This window comes from Watersipora subatra, chromosome 3 (genome assembly GCF_963576615.1).
Source record: "Watersipora subatra chromosome 3, tzWatSuba1.1, whole genome shotgun sequence".
Lineage (NCBI taxonomy): Eukaryota > Metazoa > Bryozoa > Gymnolaemata > Cheilostomatida > Watersiporidae > Watersipora > Watersipora subatra.
Window position 1 is genome coordinate 39481910 of NC_088710.1, and position 22511 is coordinate 39504420.

Sequence of the window (22511 nt, forward strand, 5' to 3'; positions counted from 1 at the left end):
ACTATCTGAACAAGTTTTCTCTCTCTTGATGTCGAAGTGATTCAATTTAAACATTTCTTCTGAACTCTTCTTTAGATTTATCCCACCTTTTACTGTTACGCTCGTTTATGCACATGGAAACATCTTAGCTCCTTCCCACCTACATAGCTTAAGTCTGGCATTTTTCTGTCTCATAGTAGGCAGCAGTTGAACCATATTATCTGAATAGCTGCTTCGCTGCAGACACTGATGGAAGCGTGTGACCTTTGCGGAGGAATGTACACTGCCTTTTGGATTGCATCGCATAAGACCTACTGTCGGAAAAAAGCTGAAAAAACTTCATTTGCAAAAGCCACCTTGTCTTCCTCTGAGAACGAGACATTATCCACACTGAATTCTTCAGGCAAACGGGATGCGGCAAAAAGGTTAGTTGTATGGTTTATCACGAAGCAAATTTTATGGTAATCTGTTGTCATCGAGTGTAGATAGGAAGTTAGTTGGTCCTGTCATACTCATGATTAGACTTCAAATGTTGACTAAAGCTTATGTCACTTGAATATTGAATTGAGAATTATCTGTCTCCAATGTGAGTCACGTCTGTTACAGTTGGACGGTGTTATCAAGTTTTGGCTACACTGCCATCAGAAATTCATTTCATACCGCTTTAGAAAGCATCGGTTTGTTTCCTTGAATGGCAAGCACATTCCTACTGCAAACAACAAATCATATACTGTAGTTTTTTAACATAGCGTAAAACCTTTAATTGAACGCCATGGCGCTCTATTTTTAAACCCTTCCTTTATGGTGGCGGTGAATTGAAGGCGGCGTTCAAATATAAGCTGGTATTGTATTTTTCAAGTGGTTTTTCAGAGTTTTGGGAAAATAAATTTAGCCCTATTACGGGCGAAGCGAATGTTGCCTCTATTTTGCCCTCTCTGTTCGGTGGAGCGGTATTAAACCTTCTGGATGCAACAAATCGAGAGCTTTCAATTTTTATTCCATTCTAAATTGTAAGACATATTTTATATCTATATTTACCAATGTTGCATGAAAGCTCCTTGCACTCATTAATATATTTGCTTCAGTTTGCAGCCAAAACTAGTTATTTATATGCAATAGAAGAGAAGTTATGAGTGTCGATCAATTGTAAGATCAGATCATCGCACTGATGCTATCAAATAATATGCTATAAATCTGCAAATTCATAAGTTATATAATGATAATCTATTAAAGGCTGAAAATGTATATTCATGAAGAAGTGACATAAACGAACCATACTTATTTTACACGCAGAAACAAAAATTAACATTTTCAAAAGAAAAATATTTGCATCGTTTGCTCGCCTAGCTGCGTTCTGATTGTTGCTTTTGATGAAACAAATGTATTCTGGTTGTCCAATACGTTCCTCAATGTTTTCTGACCTCAACTCTTTTGCACTGCTGAACTGGTCGATATTAGCATTCAAACATTTGTTGACAGAGCAAAACTTACGCGTTGCATTTAGCACAAATGCAACACGTAAAAGTTTTGCTCGCTAAACGTAACCTTTGGCCCAAAACTAGTCATTTATCTACTGTCGTAAATTTAAACCGTTTTTTGTATACATGCACTTGGAAGTATCAAGACCGCATTAAACAAGGAACTACTATAAGCTAGAGACTTATTAATTATTTCTATGGTGTTGCTTTCAAAGTTTTAATGAGAAAAGAATTGATTGTGATTGATGTAAACAATTTATTATTAATACGATTTTCTGGACACTTGTTTACTGATCACTTGATATTATGAGTTCATAAGGGTCATGTCAAAGTGGTGGTCAAATGGAGGTGGCGTTCAAATGGAGGTGGTGTTCAAATGGAGGTGGTGTTCAAATGGAGGGTGGCGTTCAAATGGAGGTGACGTTCAATCTGAGGTTTTACGTTACATAGAAATCCTGTAAAGCTCTAATTTACAATCATGGAAGTCATCACTGAAGGCTCACCAACGGACTATCTGGTGGAGACACTCTGTTCAGCTTGTTGTCTATTTTATAAAAACTGCTTTAACAGGAGAGTTTTTCTTACATTTAATGAGCATTGTAAACACCAATAGCATTCATATAACAAACAAATTAGGGCCTGTTGAGGCGCAGCTGCATTGTGATTGCAGCTGTCATAACCAATTTCGGTGCTCAGGAAGAGAAGCCGTAGTACAATTTCTCTTTTGATTTTATTAGTTGATAAACCTGCCTTGAGGTTGACTTAAATAAATAAAATTCTCAGGCATTCTTTTTATACATATTATAAAACCTGTATTTGAACTCCACCTTTATTTGAATGCCACCTCTATTTGAGCACCACTATGGGATAAGGTTTGAAAAATAGAGCGCCACCCTTTAAAGCACATAAATTACATAATTTTTTTATTATATATTTCAATACATCAGAGTCTTGGTTTTCGAATGAGCCTATGTTCGATACACAAAAAATAATAGAACTATGAAAAACAGGGTGTCAAAAGTATGTCCTGCAAAAAACACTTGGTTCAGGTTCTCAAATGTGATGTCACAATTATTATTTAGCCTTAGGTAGTCGATCCCTTTTGCTGCTATTGAGGCTGCGCTTTTCTGTGAAAATCGGTGCTGTTAAACCTGGAGAGCGCTAATAATAAACTAGGATTCTAGATAATCAACAATGCTGGGGATCGGGCGTTAGTGCTAACGCCGACCAATACAAACATATGTTCTGGGTTAATTAATTATGCTTTAATAAATGTACTGTCGTTGATAAAGGTAATGAAATCACATCGATTAAATTGTGACCTGCGGTTGCATGGCCCTAGGACCATATGTCAATCGCACTTTCGCGAGATCACGCAATGCTTGAAACTAATTAGTCTCAGTCGCGACCCTCAACATCACAATAAAATGAGAGGGCTAGTGCATAATATCATCGGGAAAACATAGTATGGTGCTTGGAATCTGAGTTATTTATCATAGAAATAATCTGTACATGGAGAACTTATGACACCGAGTCCTTTGTCATCTTCATTGGTTCTCTGGAGTTGTCCTATCTTTGCCTGGCACTAGCGTCATTATCGTAGTTGATTAATATAAGCGGTAAGCAATAAAATAGGCGGTAAGAGCATTGTGACATCACAATTTCTGAGCCTCTGCCAGTAAACATTTCTGCGGTAGAGCTCCGGGGAAATCTTATAAACACCAACCAAATTCTGTCTCACCATGGCAAACAATAGCTCATTCAAAATCCAAGACTCTGATGTATTGAAATATACAATAAAAAAATTACATAATTTATGTGCTTTAAATGAACGCCACTTCTACTTTACCGCCACTATTTGACATCCTTGATTTTTATGAACCTATAATAACAAGTGATCAATAGAAAAGTGTCCACAAAACAGTACTATTAATGACTTGAATGCATCAATAACAATTAAGACGTCCATTGTTTATGCTCGTATTGAAGTCTGTTTTCCAACTCCAAATCTTTGCAAACTTTTTGTTAAAACTTTGGATGCAACACCATAGAAATAATTATTAGTAACTCTATCAGGCTAATAGTAGCTCATATTTTTAATGCAGTCTTGATACTTCGATGTATGTGGGAAAAGTTTCCGCATTTACTATGGAAAGTTTGCTACTACATGTTTTGAAGCTAATATTTTAAGGCTATTTTGATTACATGCCGTTTCTCTTTAGTCGCGCTAGAAGTTTCTATTCAAAATGGCGTCTCGTAAAAAGCTTTGCTCCGCTCAAAAATTCTTTGTGCGCTAATATTGACTAACTCAGCTGTGCAGAGGAGGAATTAGGGTCAGCAGACACTATGGAAGGTAGTGAACAGCCACTCAGCTGTGCAGAGGAGGAATTAAGGTCAGCAGACACTATGGAAGGTAGTGAACAGCCACTCAGCTGTGCAGAGGAGGAATTAGGGTCAGCAGACACTATGGAAGGTAGTGAACAGCCACTCAGCTGTGCAAAGGAGGAATTAAGGTCAGCAGACACTATGGAAGGTCAGCAGACACTCAGCTGTGCAGAGGAGGAATTAAGGTCAGCAGACACTATGGAAGGTAGTGACAGCCACTCAGCTGTGCAGAGGAGGAATTAAGGTCAGCAGACACTATGGAAGGTCAGCAGACACTATGGAAGGTAGTGAACAGCCACTCAGCTGTGCAGAGGAGGAATTAAGGTCAGCAGACACTATGGAAGGTAGTGAACAGCCACTCAGCTGTGCAGAGGAGGAATTAAGGTCAGCAGACACTATGGAAGGTCAGCAGACACTATGGAAGGTCAGCAGACACTATGGAAGGTCAGCAGACACTATGGAAGGTCAGCAGACACTATGGAAGGTCAGCAGACACTATGGAAGGTCAGCAGACACTATGGAAGGTAGTGAACAGCCACTCAGCTGTGCAGAGGAGGAATTAAGGTCAGCAGACACTATGGAAGGTCAGCAGACACTATGGAAGGTCAGCAGACACTATGGAAGGTCAGCAGACACTATGGAAGGTCAGCAGACACTATGGAAGGTCAGCAGACACTATGGAAGGTAGTGAACAGCCACTCAGCTGTGCAGAGGAGGAATTAAGGTCAGCAGACACTATGGAAGGTAGTGAACAGCCACTCAGCTGTGCAGAGGAGGAATTAAGGTCAGCAGACACTATGGAAGGTCAGCAGACACTATGGAAGGTCAGCAGACACTATGGAAGGTCAGCAGACACTATGGAAGGTCAGCAGACACTATGGAAGGTCAGCAGACACTATGGAAGGTAGTGAACAGCCAGAAGAATAGGGAATGGCAAACAAAGGCAACAATACGAATGCAACTAGTCGAGCAAATGGTGCTAATATTTTTGTTTTAAAATGTTAATTTTTGTTTTTGAATTTATTATAATTGAGGTTTGTTTATGTCACATGTTCTTGAATATATATTTGTAGCATTTGATAAATTATTATTACTAGGAAAATTATAAATTTGCATATTTATAGCATATTATTTAATAGCATCATTGCGGTAATCTGAACTCAGCTTACAATGGATCGTTGCTCGTATCTCCTTTTCTATTGCACACGAAAAGCTAGTTTTGACTGCGAACTGTAACACACATATCTATGAGTACAATGAGTTTTTGTAGAAGCTTGTTTAATCTATATACATATATTTCCTTAAGTCTGTGTTTCTGTGTATGTTCAGCTATAGCTATTAGAATCGTAGAATGAAGAATCCATACCGCAGAAGATTTGATCTTGGACCCTCTCATTCACTAGTGCAATGCCTTACTAATTACATCACACGAGCTTGATGGATTTACCAGGCGATACTTGTCGTTATTATTATAATACCGAATTGAAAGCGACAATACTTTTATAACTCAGAAGCTGATAGCACGGTGAAGAGAAGCGAACATTATAAGGAATTATGGGAAGGTATCGATGACAAGATAAGGTAAAGCAATTGCAAAACAAAACAAATCCATATATAAACAAAATTCAATAACTATTATTGACATTAGTTATGTGGGTGCAAATACGCTACCGCTCTCCGTTACGATGCAACATCACAGAGAGCGGTAACACGCTCTCTGTACCGTTGAGCACTCATAACTTGCTCTCGCGGTTATGCGTGCTCAACCGTGAGAGCAATTAGTTAGCTCTCATTAGTAAGCTTACTCAAGTTAGCCATTGACAATGTGCCAGGCTAATGGCAAGTAGCAGGCAACTACATTACTTCTCATTTTTTATAACATAAACCTGATAACTATGCCATACATATAGTTAATAGGTCTATGGTTTACAAGCTGATTTTTAATACCAGTGCAACGCCGGGCATTCCATCAGTATAGTTATAAAATAAAAATATACCTTCAAATTTAAAATAGACTAGCTATGCTACCCGGCATTGCCCGGGTAATAAAAAAGTCTGGACAGAAAATTGATTGGCATTTAACATATAACAACATTTACTATTCTATCTTTCAAATTACATATCATGAGAGAAGTGTTTTGTGTAGTTTAAATAAATTAAGAGAAAAATGAAAACAACTGTAAAGGTTTTAAAACTTTATCAAACAACTGTAACTTTCAAGCTGTTAGCCTGGCACATTGCCATTGGATAATTGCAGTAAGCTGCTAGGCTTCTAATGACATTGTACATGTAATGACAGGTACTCCATGACATTGCGTCAGCATTGTTGTCCAGCTGCAATTATTCTAAAAATAGCTATAGCCGGAATGCAGACAGACATACGACATACACACGAACATACTTTGAGAAGTATATATATAGAAATATAGAATATAGATTAAAAGACTTGAAACTCCAACAAGTGGCAACACAAGCTATGAGATCATCATTGGTTAATTGGAAGCAATAGATATCAACTAGTGAAGTTATGTATCAGCTTCTTCGTAAATATTTATTCAAAAAATTTATAAGTTTAAGGTGAGTTAGCAAGTTTCTTGCATCCAATAGAATTAATGTAGCACCACCCAAAAAAGAGTGCAAAATGTAGGGGACATGGGAAGGATTAAAGTTATCTCCTCAACGTCCTGGCGAGGTGTTTGAAAAATACAACGCCACCCTTTATTTAAACGTCATCTCTAATAAAGCGCCACTCTAAGAGAACAGTTGAAAAATAGAACTCCATGGCGTTCAAATAACGGTTTATGGTAAATACAACATTCACACTGTCTCTTGGCTTGATGGGAAGAGTTTTATTAAGAAATGGCTAATAGAACATCTAGCCTAAAATCCTATTGTTTTATTGGGGAAAAAAGTGTTTCTCAAATTTCATAAAAATATTTTTGCACAGTTTTACAATTGTTTAAAAAAGAATGCTACTTCATAATGTTAACTACATATACCTTTATAAAAAATAAGTCAAGACTTATTTTTATAAAGGCATATGTAGTTAACATTAAATGTCAACATGTTTATCTTCAGAAATTCTGTTATAGTTATTTTGTTACGCCTATGTTCAATATAAGTATCCTAATATAGAATTTATGTTTTATAATGGTGTCCTAACAGAATACTTATGTTCTATAATGGTGTCCTAACAGAGTCCTTAGGTTCTATAATGGTGTCCAAACAGAATACTATGTTCTATAACGGTGTCCTAACAGAATACTTATGTTCTACAATGGTGTCCTAACAGAATACTATGTTCTATAACGGTGTCCTAACAGAATACTATGTTCTATAACGGTGTCCTAACAGAATACTTATGTTCTATAATGGTGTCCTAACAGAATACTATGTTCAATATTGGTGATCAAGTTGATCAATATAATTTCTTTTGCACACATGCACTGAATTCGGTTGATGGTGTGCCCTGACAGGACAAAAAAAAGTGGCGTACCATTTTGCTCTTTCGGATATAAAGTACTGTTTTGATGCTCACATACTATCTTTATTTATGACTACTATTAAAAGGAAGACTTCTGACAAATGTAAGATGTTTCTAATCAACATAAAGATGTTTGCGACAGAGAGCAGACTAGTCAATAGTGACCAAAAGCAAACTAGTCAATAGTGACAGAGAGCAAACTAGTCGATAGTGACAGAGAGCAAACTAGTCAATAGTGACAGAGAGCAAACTAGTCAATAGTGACCCAAATTGCTTAAAGTTTAAGTTTCGTGCCAAACCATGTTACATGTGCTCCATCGCTCAATCTTGTTCCATGTTCCTTTCCTTAAATGTTGACATGAAAACTGATTTGCTCGATTGGCAAAGGCGTTTTAAATAACAATCAGCAAAAAATATTTTTCGTTGCTATTTGTTGCCCTTTGGAGCTAGACAAATTTGCACACACTGAATAACCCGTATGATAGATGATTCGATTACAAAATGTACGTTTGTGTTGAAACTGGGTGAATGTCCGGCTTTGCATGGTTAATAAAATAATTACCCAATGAATTTGAGTAATTTGAGCTAGTAACTTAAGCTAGTAAAGCTAGTAACCTACTATAATAAGAGCCGGGTCTGAAGCCAGCTTACATTATGTTAATCATGAATCATGTTAATCATACGCAATCATGAACTTATAACGAACTAGTATTTTCGCAAGCGATGCATAAGTATGTGCCCTATTATTCTATAGTGTGGCAAGGACAGTGTAGTTTACTGGATTAGCTTGCTGGTCTGCAGACCTGGAAGTTCCGAGTTCAAATCCAGTGTGAAGTGGATTTTCCACTCCTAAAACTCTATTGCTAAAACTGGACAGACGAGCGACAAACACTAAGATTTATATATAGAGATTATAAGATTAATATGGTAACGGGTTGTTGCCAATAGATGAAGCTTTATCTTCAACAGGGCAATGAGTGTAATAAGGAAACTAAAGGAAGGAGAAGAGGTCAATTGGAATGATGTGTTCACACCTCCACCCGTGACTCAACCTTCAGAGGAAACACTTTCTCAGTGGCAGCATTCTCTGGATGAGTCCAAACCATTCATGTGTCAACACTCGGTAGGGACAAGCACCTGCTGAGTACAAGCACCTGCTGAGTATATTCTATACTCATAGGAATATAGTCTGGTATTTATTGTCTCAAGTCGCCTTATAAGATATATGTGGTAGACACCTGTACGCTTTCCATACTAGCTGTTTGATGGATTCTATGGCGAGCTAACTCTACTCTATATTTAGGGGTGCCAAGTGCAGGAGACAACTATAGGACAAATTACCTGCCACTATTTAACCTGCAGTTTCAATGGCCTAGAGTCTCACACATGGAACTGCAAAATCTGCTCTCAAGTATTCCATTCAGAAAGTCTTGCCTTAGAACATGTAAAGTCAGTGCATGCAAGGGTAAGTAGTTGCTCTATTTTGGTGTACGAGATCTAGTACATACAATATATGTAGATAACATAGGTTACGATAATAGATATGTAAGTTATATTATAACAAAATATTATGGCTATCTACATCATCTAATCATCATTTATTTCATGCTACTAAATCTAAGTGGCAAACAGATGTATACAGCATGCAAACAGACGTATCCAGCATTCAAACAGATGTATACAGCATGTAAACAGACATATCCAGCATGCAAACAGATGTATCCAGCATGTAAACAGACATATACAGCATCCAAATAGACGTATCCAGCATGCAAACAGACGTATCCAGCATTCAAACAGATGTATACAGCATGTAAACAGACATATCCAGCATGCAAACAGCATGCAAACAGATGTATCCAGCATGCAAACATACGTATCCGGCATGCAAACGGACGTATCCAGCATGCAATTACGATATACATGTGAGCTCGCATAGTTTTAGATGACAATGTGTGACAGCTCCCTTTTTTCATTTTCATTTTTTGCAAAAAGCGAGGCGCTGTTGTCCTCTTATTATAAAATACTAGCTGCATTACCCGTCTACAGGAGCAGATTCACGGGCAGCATAAGGTTTATTGAGAGTTGGCTTTCATACCGTAAAACAACTCCAAATATGCAGTTACATCTCCCTCTCTCCATCTCTCCCTCTTTCCTCTCTCTCCCTCTCTCCCCTCTCTCTCTCTCGCTCTCCCTCCCTCTTCTCCCTCTTTCTCTCCCTCTCTCTCCCTCTCTCCTCCTCGCTCTCAATCTCTCTCTCCCTCTTTCCCCTCTCTCCGTCTCTCTCTCCCTCCCTCTCTCCCCTCTCTCTCTCTCCCTCCCTCTTCTCCCTCTTTCTCTCCCTCTCTCTCCCCCCTCTCCTCCTCCCTCTCTCTCTCCTTCTCTCCCTCTTTCCCCTCTCTCCCTCTCTCCGTCTCTCCCCTTTCTCTCCCTCCCTCTTTCTCTCTCTCTCCTTCTCCCCTTCTCTCCCTCTTTCCCCTCTCTCCGTCTCTCCCCTCTCTCTCCCCCCCTCTCCTCCTCGCTCTCCCTCTCTCTCCCCTTCTCTCCCCCTCTCTCTCTCCCCTCTCTCCCTCCCTCTTCCCCCTTTCTCTCTCTCTCCCTCTTTCTCTCCCTCTCTCTCTCCCCCCTCTCCTCCTCGCTCTCTCTCCCCTTCTCTCCCTCTCTCTCTTCCCTCTCTCCCTTTCTCCCCTCTCTCTTCTCCCTCTTTCTCTCCCTTTCTATCCCTCTCTCTCTCTCTCTCCCCCCTCTCCTCCTCGCTCTTCCTCTCTCCCTCTTTCCCCTCTCTCTCTCTCCCTCTTTCTCTCCCCCCCTCTCCTCCTCGCTCTCCCTCTCTCTCCTCCCTTCTCTCCCTCTCTCTCTCCCCCCTCTCCTCCTCACTCTCTCTCTCTCCCTTTCTCTCTCTCTCTCTCTCTCCCTTAGTTCAACGCAACACCTGCGGATAGACAACATTTTTGGTTTTTCTGTCGGGCGTATGAAGAAACAGTTTTCGGCGTGTGCCTACTTTTGAGCAGGCGACGTATAGCTGGTCATGGCTGATGCAGGGTGACAGTAAGTCGATAGCAGCTGCTCTCTTTCTTTTCACAATAGCGTATCGCAACCCTCGGAGTACTCGTGAAAGTTCTGTAATAGTAAGTTACAGTAGGCCTACTCGTAGCTGGAAAAAAATTAGTAACTCGGCTGCTGAAGGAAATGAACATGACCCACTATCACGAACAGCGGCGAATCCAACGTTATTAAGTAGTGGAGATGTGGCAATTCATAGACAATACAACGTCGTATAAGAAACGCTTACCTTTTTGATGTGGAAATTTAGTAGGTGAAAAATGCGTTTTTCCAGTGGCTCCAAGAAACAAACGTTTACGTGACCTTCTCGGTACACGTTGGCAGTAAATATTAATTGCATGTAAATAACTACTCGTTAATTTATTTTATTTAATGAATAGTACATTTGTATAGCTGTATAGACACCTTTGTATAGGCCGCAGAACTCAGGAAAGATGTTTTTAACACGACAGAAAATTTGCCGTTTAAAAAGCGTGCTAACCGGGGATTTCGGTTAATGCGTTCGAGCGGTGAAAGAAAAGCAACAGAATCGCCACACCTTTATATAAGCCGCTTGGCTCAAATCGTCAGAGAAAAGTAGCGGCTAATAGTCCATATTACGAAATTACGATAATTAGTACTCATATTAATTCGGTTGGCTTCGTTCGACCGAATGGAAAAAGAAAGACCGCTCTATAATTTATTTACCGTTACTACACATATTAATTCAGTTCGCTTCGTACGACCGAAATTCGTACGACGATAAAAGAAAAGACCGCTCTATAAGGCGGACAGACAGACAACGATTGCTGTTTATATAGTAGATGAGCGAATTTCCTGTAGGTGTAGGCATAGGGTTTCAATCATCTCACCAACTTACTCCCTTTCTTCTTACAAACCCTTCTAACCTATTCAAATTATAAAATATTCTTGTATTTTATCTCAGTACTTGAGAGGTATCAGTCATTTATAAGGTCCAGCCGTGTATTGTTTGATTTATTATTGTGACTATGGTGATATACCCGTGTCTAGCGTGTGAGACATCGATGTTCCTATGCTTAGCATAATAGGCACCAACTATGATTATTTCAATGTCTTTGTTTTGCTGCGCAAGTGCATATCCAAGAGAGTTCTCTAGATAAAACACACAATCAGGTCAATGACATACTTTCATCTTTAGTCTCTGTCCTAGTTAGCATCTATAAACAGATTGAACCGTAGTCATCGTGTTCATCTTTCTTCTGCCTCTTCTACAACTGCTCCTTCTCTAGCATCATATGGCTCACATAACCCATGCTGTCCTATAAACACGCTATTAACCTTACTAGAAATCACGCAAGAGAAAGACCTTGGATGGTGCTGACTGTAAGACTGAGGGCGCGTTAGGCCCATGCGATGAGGACGTGTCTCGTAGTGACTCTAGTGATGAGAGTGCGGGCGATGAGCTGATTGATTATGGTATGTATGCGCATATGCATAAGGCCAAGGACACTCGTGGTCTAGGTCACAATGCTCAGACTAGCGATAGTATCAGCGTTCGTTTTCCACATCCTGCATAAGTAGTTGAATGCTGGCTATAGTTTACCAAACTATCAGAGATATTTGAGTTTTACCCTCTATTCTTGCGTTCATCCAAAAAACTGAGTGAGTTGAAATGGTTTCTGCTTAGGCCAGTCTGTTAAGCTTTTCTAGTTGACATAAATAAAGGCTATATTATGTTACATACTCTCCGAGTGTTATTTACTTGGTCTATAGTTCTACTCCATCTTATAGTTCTACTCCATCCTATAGTTCTACTCCATCCTATAGTTCTACTCCATCCTATAGTTCTACTCCATCCTATAGTTCTACTCCATCCTATAGTTCTACTCCATCCTATAGTTCTACTCCATCCTATAGTTCTACTCCATCCTATAGTTCTACTCCATCCTATAGTTCTACTCCATCCTATAGTTCTACTCCATCCTATAGTTCTACTCCATCCTATAGTTCTACTCCATCCTATAGTTCTACTCCATCATTGCATTCTTATCACCTCATTACATTCGTTCAGTTATATTGGTAACATACATAAAATTCATTTCTCTATTTTTTGGCTGAAAGTGTAATATTCGCTATTAAAAGCATGCCTTTACTAAGGAGTGTATCTTGGAGTCATGCTATACCAATTATTGTCTTATCTCTGTTATTGTAAGCTAGCATTAAGCCCTGCGTTTTACGAATGTGGATGTTCTTTACGAATTGCTACACCGCTTTCGTGACACAATCCATGATCATGTTCGTTGAGCGCAATTGTCCTTGAAGCATGCAGAGGCACATTTTTGAGTTTTTAATCAGATCCGTCGTGACAAATTTTGATGGGAAACGAAAGTTCTATGATTACCCAATGAGTCCGGCGCTGCTTGGTGGGCCTACTTGTTCCCACTAAATATGCCATAGGTAACTTATAGAGCTAAGGCAGTCTGGTCTTGCTCGCTCTTGCAACTTTTCCCTCATGGGAGAAGTCTTTAACATCATGCAATGACACTCTTATTATAGTAAAGATTATGTTGAAAAGCTGAAAGGCAGTCGATTACTTATAAAACGCTGATCGTCTTATAAGCATGCTTGACCCCATCACACTGAAGAAGTAATATAAGTAGTATTTAAAGTGATTCTTCAAAGACTGCTTTGTACAGGACTTGAAATGACATTCAACACCGAGCTATTATTCTAGTCAACCGTCCTTGACCTGGTAGACCCACAAATGCAACATATGTGATTGATAAGAGATCACTTAGCTGGGGTTTGCTATAAAGTCATGCAGCTACGTTTTGAAGCGAATGCAATTATTATTACTGTCAATGTTGTAACAGAGTCTGATACAGAAAAACCTCGATCAGCACATGGCGGCAAAGATATCTGTCAGTACCTTCCTGTGAAATATCGGCTGTCGAGAAAAGAATTGTGTGACTCACTTCATTGTGTCACGCAGCTGTTGCTGCCCAAACTGATGCCAGAGACTTTACGACTTAAAGCGTGAGTCATCTATATGATCATATACTGTTAAAGTTCCACCTTTACCGGGCCACACGCATGCACCATCATCGCATCACACACACTAAATTCACGTTGCAGTAAAACCTCTAATTGAATGCCATGGAGCTCTATTTTTCAACCCTTCCTCTATAGTGGCGGTTAATTGGAGGTGGCGTTCAAATAGAGACTGGGGTTGTATTTTTCGAATGGCTCGTCAGAATTTTGGGAAGATAAATTTTGCCCTTTTACGGGCGAAGCGAATGTCGCCTAAGTTTTGCCCTCTCTTTCCGGTGGAGCAATATTGAATCTTTTGGATGCAATAAATCTGCTAACTTACCTCCAACTTAACCATCAATGATCTCTTAGTAAATATGCATTGAGAAACCGAGAAATATCTTTTCCAGTTAATATCTATTGCTCGAAATTAACCTGCGATGTTATTATAGCTGTGTCCTGCTTTGCAATTGGTTAGAGATTTCAATTATTATTTGGTTCTAAATTTAAAGACATATTTTTATTTCATACATAACTTTACCAACGTTGCATAAAAGCTCATTGCACTCTTTAATATGTTTGCTACAGTTAGCAGCCAAAACTAGCTTTTTATGTGCAATAGAAGAGGAGTTATGAGCATCGATCCATTGTAAGCCGTGTTAAGATAGCCGCTAGGATGCTATTAAATAACATGCTATAAATCTGCATATTTATAAGTTATACAATAATCTATTAAATGATACAAATATATATTCATGAACAGGTGACATAAACGAACCATACTTATATTACATGCAGAAACAAAAATTAACTTTTTTAAAACAAAAACATTTCCATTGTTTGCTTGAATGGCCGCATTCTAATTGTTGCTTTTGATTGAACGATCATCTTCTGGTTGTCCTATACCTTCCACAATGTCTTCTGACCTCAACTATTCTTCTGCACTAATGAACTAGTCGATATTAGCGTCCAAACAATTTTTTGGCAGAGTAAAGCTTTTACGCGTTGCATTTAGCACAAATGCGACGCGTAAAAGTTTTGCTCGCTAAACGTAACCTTTGGTACAAAACTAGTCATTCATCTACCATCGTAAATGTAAACGGTTTTTATATACATATACTTTAAAGTATTAAGACCGTGTTAAACAGTTATAAATTATTTCTATGGTGTTGCTTTCAAAGTTTTAACGAGAAAAAAAAAAACAAAAGACTTTGGAGTTGGACAACGAAAGAATTGATTGTGATTGATGTAACTGATTCGTTATTAATACGGTTTTAATATTTATTAATTCACTTTTCTACTGATAATTTGATATTATGGTTTCATAAAGATCAAAGATTGTCAAAATGGCGGTCAAATGAAGGTCGCACTCTATTTTTCAACCCTTCTCTTATAATGGCTATCAAATAGAGGTGTATATATAGGTTGTATAGATGTTTATATACAGTTTTATAGATGTTTATATACAGTTCTATAGATGTTTATATACAGTTTTATAGATGTTTATATACAGTTTTATAGATGTTTATATACAGTTTTATAGATGTTTATATACAGTTTTATAGATGTTTATATACAGTTTTATAGATGTTTATATACAGTTTTATAGATGTTTATATACAGTTCTATAGATGTTTATATACAGTTTTATAGATGTTTATATACAGTTTTATAGATGTTTATATACAGTTTTATAGATGTTTATATACAGTTTTATAGATGTTTATATACAGTTTTATAGATGTTTATATACAGTTTTATAGATGTTTATATACAGTTCTATAGATGTTTATATACAGTTTTATAGATGTTTATATACAGTTCTATAGATGTTTATATACAGTTGTATAGATGTTTATAGACAGTTTTATAAATGTTTATAGACAGTTTTATAGATGCTTATAGAAGGTCGCACTCTATTTTTCAACCCTTCTCTTATAGTGGCTATCAAATAGAGGTGGTGTTCAAATAGAGGTGGCGTTCAAATGGAGGTTATATGGTATACAGTAGACGCTCCTATAACGTATACCTCTTCTAATGTAAATTCCAGATAACGTAAAAAAATTATGTGAAGTTTTTGCTTCGTACTACGTAAAAAATTCCAAATAACGTAAAGTTTTAAGTCAGGTGAGCTCTCAAATTTGATTTGAATGCTAATCTATCTTGCCGCCTTGCAAGAGAGAAAAGGCATATACTGTTATATCTGTTATACAAATTCTAAAACATTCTAGTTCATCGTGATAGTTCGTCAGATGCGTCGACAAAACAGAAAATAGGCAGCTACGCAATGAAACACTTGAAGGTGAAAAGGCAATCGATTGGTACAAGTGTTACGGCGTCGATCCATCAATCTGAATGCCACGAGATAAAGTATCATCAAAAGTTATCTTTTATTCTAACCTTGACCTCCTAAATACAGATAGACGCCTGGTAGTACTTTATTGTTGACTCTCAAAGTATTTGTTTTCAGATTTACTTTGCGGAATAGACTTTGCTCTTTAAAAAAAATATGCAAATCGGTGTAAAGGAACGTCGAAGATGTGTCCTCTCCATCAAGTTATTGTAAAATTACCGATGTTGTCGATGCGAGCCAATAATATTGCAGTTACGTTACAGCCAATTAATTAAAACAATTTAGTCAGGTTTTTCTTTTTTGTATGGCTAAATGGGTGAGTTTGAAAAGATCTTAGAACGGATTAGGCAATTTACATGTATTTTAATGTTTTTATAACATAAAATACCTATAATGTAACTATTCCTGGAGCGCCTGTACTGATAATTTAAGACAGATTTTCTGCTCGATAAATAAAATGATCAATTAGCCAGTAATCAAAGACCTTTTAGCCCTTTGAACCCTTGCCGTCCTTGTCAATGTGTGTCAGTATCTCTGGGCAATTTGTCCAATGAAAGGAGTTTTTGAAACTTTTATTATATCTGAATTTGCTCAGAGTCCAATGATACATGTACTTGGTAAAACACTAATAAAGAAGTCCAACAACACAAAGCAAATGTCACCAAATATAAAAACAAATTGTTTTACAGTTCTTCGGGCTAAAACTAAAGAAATTTGTATGATTTTAAAAGCTTTTAAAGTCTTTCAAGTAGCATCATATCTATTGAGCACATGCTCTATCATATCTATGGAGCACATGCTCTATCATATCTATGGAGCACATGCTCTATCATATCTATGGAGCACATGCTCTATCATATCTATGGAGCACATGCTCTATCATATCTATGGAGCACATGCTCTATCATATCTATGGAGCACATGCTCTATCATATCTATGGAGCACATGCTCATCATATCTATGGAGCACATGCTCTATCATATCTATGGAGCACATGCTCTATCATATCTATGGAGCACATGCTCATCATCGTTGCATGACTTGAAATGATCTGCAAAATTATGTTTAGCATCATATAATTCTTCATCTGCATCACAATCATCCATGACATACCAACAAACGAGTTGTATCAATTTTTTTTGCAATATCATTCCAGTAAAATTATTAATATAACTCAAAAATAGCTAATGGTGTATAGATATATTGGTGCATAGATATATTGGTGTGTAGATATATCGGTGTGTAGATATATCGGTGTATAGATATATCGGTGTATAGATATATCGGTGTATAGATATATCGGTGTATAGATATATCGGTGTATAGATATATCGGTGTATAGGTATATTGGTGCATAGATATATCGGTGTATAGATATATCGGTGTATAGATATATCGGTGTATAGATATATCGGTGTATAGATATATCGGTGTATAGGTATATTGGTGCATAGATATATTGGTGTATAGATATATCGGTGTATAGATATATCGGTGTATAGATATATCGGTGTATAGATATATCGGTGTATAGATATATTGGTGTGTAGATATATCGGTGTATAGATATATCGGTGTATAGGTATATTGGTGCATAGATATATCGGTGTATAGATATATCGGTGTATAGATATATCGGTGTATAGATATATCGGTGTATAGATATATCGGTGTATAGGTATATTGGTGCATAGATATATTGGTGTATAGATATATCGGTGTATAGATATATCGGTGTATAGATATATCGGTGTATAGATATATCGGTGTATAGATATATCGGTGTATAGATATATCGGTGTATAGATATATCGGTGTATAGATATATCGGTGTATAGATATATCGGTGTATAGATATATCGGTGTATAGATATATCGGTGTATAGATATATCGGTGTATAGATATATCGGTGTATAGATATATCGGTGTATAGATATATCGGTGTATAGATATATCGGTGTATAGATATATCGGTGTATAGATATATCGGTGTATAGATATATCGGTGTATAGATATATCGGTGTATAGATATATCGGTGTATAGATATATCGGTGTATAGATATATCGGTGTATAGATATATCGGTGTATAGATATATCGGTGTATAGATATATCGGTGTATAGATATATCGGTGTATAGATATATCGGTGTATAGATATATCGGTGTATAGATATATCGGTGTATAGATATATCGGTGTATAGATATATCGGTGTATAGATATATCGGTGTATAGATATATCGGTGTATAGATATATCGGTGTATAGATATATCGGTGTATAGATATATCGGTGTATAGATATATCGGTGTATAGATATATCGGTGTATAGATATATCGGTGTATAGATATATCGGTGTATAGGTATATCGGTGCATAGATATATCGGTGTATAGATATATCGGTGCATAGATATATCGGTGTATAGATATATCGGTGTATAGATATATCGGTGTATAGATATATCGGTGTATAGATATATCGGTGTATAGATATATCGGTGCATAGATATATCGGTGTATAGATATATCGGTGTATAGATATATCGGTGTATAGATATATCGGTGTATAGATATATCGGTGTATAGATATATCGGTGTATAGATATATCGGTGTATAGATATATCGATGTATAGATATATCGGTGTATAGATATATCGGTGTATAGATATATCGGTGTATAGATATATCGGTGTATAGATATATCGGTGTATAGATATATCGGTGTATAGATATATCGGTGTATAGATATATCGGTGTATAGATATATCGGTGTATAGATATATCGGTGTATAGATATATCGGTGTATAGATATATCGGTGTATAGATATATCGGTGTATAGATATATCGGTGTATAGATATATCGGTGTCATTGCCGCTAACATGTTGGTCTGTAAACTATTTGCTGGAAGATGGATGTTTCCTAAGGATTGTGTTATGTATGGTTAAACTTCCATGTCATGCAGAAGTTTTTTTTTCATTTGTCGGTAACTTTTTGTTTAAATAGGAATGCTGCGAGTTTGCCGAGTACCAGAAGCATTAGATTCCAAGTTGAGGACGATTCAAAGGTTCATGAGCTAAATGCTGGACAAACGATTCCCCATTCAGGTTTGGTTCACCTACTTGCATATTATACTACTGAACTAGTACAGTGCACCCTCGGGATACGATTTTGATTGCATATTCATACTACTAGACTAGTACAGTGCACCCTCGGGATACGATTTTGATTGCATATTCATACTACTAGACTAGTACAGTGCACCCTCGGGATACGATTTTGATTGCATATTCATACTACTAGACTAGTACAGTGCACCCTCGGGATACGATTTTGATCTGTTTCTGGGCTGGCATCGTATGGTGAAAAAATCGTATGTAGAGGTATAGAAACCATAGTAATTAAATAATGCAAATATCCTCCGGTAAAAATCTTCAAAATTTTATACAAGTGCTGTACATATTAAAAATTAGTGACAAAGTAGTATGTTAACCTTAGTAACTATAGTTGCCTACAGTAACTTTATTGTATTTAGGGTATTTAGTGGTTATGATCTGCAATAGAATGTAACATTATAATGTACCATTTGCAGAAAGTACTGTAGGGAGTTCTTACCGTCAAGACAGATGTGAATATATCATAAACTTTGAATTCATCTCAAATGAGTTGTTCACTAAACACACACACTTAAAGCACATAAATTACATAATTTTTTTATTGTATGTTTCAATACATCAGAGTCTTGGCTTTCGAATGAGCTATTGTTTGCCGTGGTGACACAGACATCGGTTGGTGTTTATAGGATTTCCCCAGAGCTCTACCGCAGAAATGTTTACTGGCATTGAAAATTCCAGGCTCGGAAATTGTGATGTCACAATTTTCATATGCGGTGGTGTGTGCTCTTACCGCCTATTTCATTGCTTACTGCTTATATTTATCAACTACGATAATGACGCTAGTGGCAGGTAGAGGTGGGACAACTCCAGAGAACCAATGAAGATGACAAAGGATTCAGTGTCATAAGTTCTCCATGTACAGATTATTTATATGATAAATAACACAGATTGTCACAGAAAAGCGCAGCCTCAATAGCAGCGAAAGGGATCGACGACCTAAGGCTAAATGAGAATTATGACGCCACATTTTGAGTACCTGAACCAAGTGTTTTTTTTGCAGGACATACTTTTGACACCCTGTTTGTCATAGCTGTATTATTCTTTGTGTGTTGAATATAGGCTCATTCAAAAGCCAAGACTCTGATGTATTAAAACATATAATAAAAAAATTATGTAATTTATGCGCTTCAAAGCGAAGTTTTGGTGTATATTTTTAACTATTTTACTGAATTTCAACTTTTTATCACTAAAATTGTATCACTTATCAGTAACTGTTTTCGCTTTCACTATAACTTTTAGCGAACCCGTTTAAAACCTTTTTCAAACTAATTCGGCAAAAAAGCCCGAATGATGCTGTTTTCATAATAAAACGGATTTTTGTTGGCAGGTTAAAAGAAGTTGTCTGACCTTCTGTTTGAAGGGATCGCAACTCCAATTTTGTTGCTAGTTTTAAAAGGAAAATATTACCGTTTTACACACAAGAATTGCTGAACTGAGAGAACACAATCATCGTGTCTCTTTCAAGCGTTGTAAAAATGTTTTTGGCTTCAGTGTTCTTGTTGTTTTGACATACATACTAAGCACACCGACTGCCAAATTCGAACTCGGGCGAAATTTTGGTTGAATTCGTATGGTGAAATAAGATTCGTATGGTGAGGTGAAAAAATCATCATGTTCTACTTCGTAAGGTGAAAAAAATTATACATCAGGCTAATCGTATCCTGAGGGTGCACTGTATATCACTTATGACAATATCATATACTATATTATCATATTGCTTATGACAATATCATTTACTATATTACTTATGACAATATCATATACTATGTTACCATATTACTTATGACAATATCATATACTATATTATCATATTACTTATGACAATATCATATACTATATTATCATATTAGTTATGACAATATCATATACTATATTATCATATTACTTATGACAATATCATATACTATGTTATCATATTACTTATGACAATATTATTGACTATATTATCATATTACTTATGACAATATCATTTACTATACTACCTTATACTACAGGTGGTTATATGACATATGTTGGACGAGCAATAAAGGCTGCTAGCTGGTGTCCAGTCGACAGACAGACTGGTAATGAGGTGCTCAAGGGAGACCAATATGTAGCTGTATTTGCTAGCGATGCCAAGTGTCGGGACATGAGAGAGATTACTGTGTTTTCTGATGTGATTGAGATCTGGAGAGCCCCAGGACTTGCAAGGTTAGACTTTGTATTAGTCAATGTTTAATCAACAGATAAAACAGTTTTAATAGTAATCAAACGTTAGCCTCGTAAACGCTGAATAAATGGTCTAACTCAATGGTGGGCAACGTGGCCAATGTGGCCAAGGCCAATGTGGCCATGGCATGGCAGCCAAAATCATGGTGAGCATCGGCCAATCACACCTTTTACAAATACTAAAAGACTTACAAAGATTTGTAAAAATATAGAGTATGTGTTTTTCTGCTATTTGCACTCGCTGTAAATTTAGAACAATGCTTTTGTCGGTATTCAATTTTTGGTATTCAATTTTTGCTGATTTCTGATGGAAATGTGCCGCATTTCCATTGCACACATTCCAGTATAGAATATTCCTTCGGTATAATTTTGCCCATGACTCACTCAGGCACTGGCTATGCACTGGGGAACCCTTGTGATTCTATAACCAATTCTAGCCAGCAGAACTGCCCTAACAAACTACAGTAAAGGTATGGACACACATGCCGAATGTTTCGGCCGAAATCACAAAATATACAAAAATATTGGAAGCGCTACAATATTTGGCTGTAACTCACATGATTGCCAAAGCTGTGCGTGCGCTCCGAAATCGTGGACGAAACGCTTTCAATTGGCTGAACAAAATTAAATATTAGTTAGCGCATTTTTAGCAGCTTTCGTGATTGGTATATTCCAGGCCACATATAATGACATACAAAAATTACCAATGCATTATGCAATTCAACATAGTAAATGCGATGCAACTGATTAGATTGTGCGAGAGATAGCAAATGTTTTTCATCCCGTGCTTAGCACAGCGAATCACAAATAGTGAATATCTTTAGAGTAGGGTAGAGTTTTTAATACTGGCTGGATGAAGAAGTTTTTAATGGTAGATCTCCCAAAGAAGGTTGAAATGTTATTCTTGGAAAGCAGTCATGTGATAAAAATTAATAGCAAAAACTGCCTTATAAACTAAAGAATGTTAGACTTTTCTCCAATAGGTGCTCTCTGTAACAACCATACAGTGGGCCCCATGGCGCTCTCTGTAACAACAATACAGTGGGACCCCTGGCGCTCTCTGTAACAACAATACAGTGGGTCCCATGGCGCTCTCTGTAACAACAATACAGTGGGCCTCATGGCGCTCTCTGTAACAACAATACAGTGGGCCCCATGGCGCTCTCTGTAACAACAATACAGTGGGCCCCCTGACGCTCTCTGTAATAACAATACAGTGGGCCCCATGGCGCTCTCTGTAACAACAACACAGTGGGCCCCCTGGCGCTCTCTGTAATAACAACACAGTGGGACCCCTGGCGCTCTTTGTAATAACAATACAGTGAGGACCCCTGGCGCTCTCTGTAATAACAATACAGTGGGGACCCCTGGCGCTCTCTGTAATAACA

The 22511-nt window shown here is 37.3% G+C and overlaps 1 protein-coding gene across 1 annotated transcript in view; it reads left to right on the forward strand.

Annotated features, from left to right (window-relative positions):
* Positions 1–22511, forward strand: part of LOC137390594 (serine-rich adhesin for platelets-like) — a 90599-nt gene that overhangs the window by 8238 nt on the left and 59850 nt on the right. Inside the window, exons 6-12 of the mRNA XM_068076923.1 lie at positions 223–404; positions 8296–8449; positions 8630–8791; positions 11697–11826; positions 13224–13386; positions 18746–18846; positions 20910–21105. Coding sequence (XP_067933024.1) covers positions 223–404; positions 8296–8449; positions 8630–8791; positions 11697–11826; positions 13224–13386; positions 18746–18846; positions 20910–21105 — 1088 coding nt within the window. The remainder of the gene's footprint in view (positions 1–222; positions 405–8295; positions 8450–8629; positions 8792–11696; positions 11827–13223; positions 13387–18745; positions 18847–20909; positions 21106–22511) is intronic.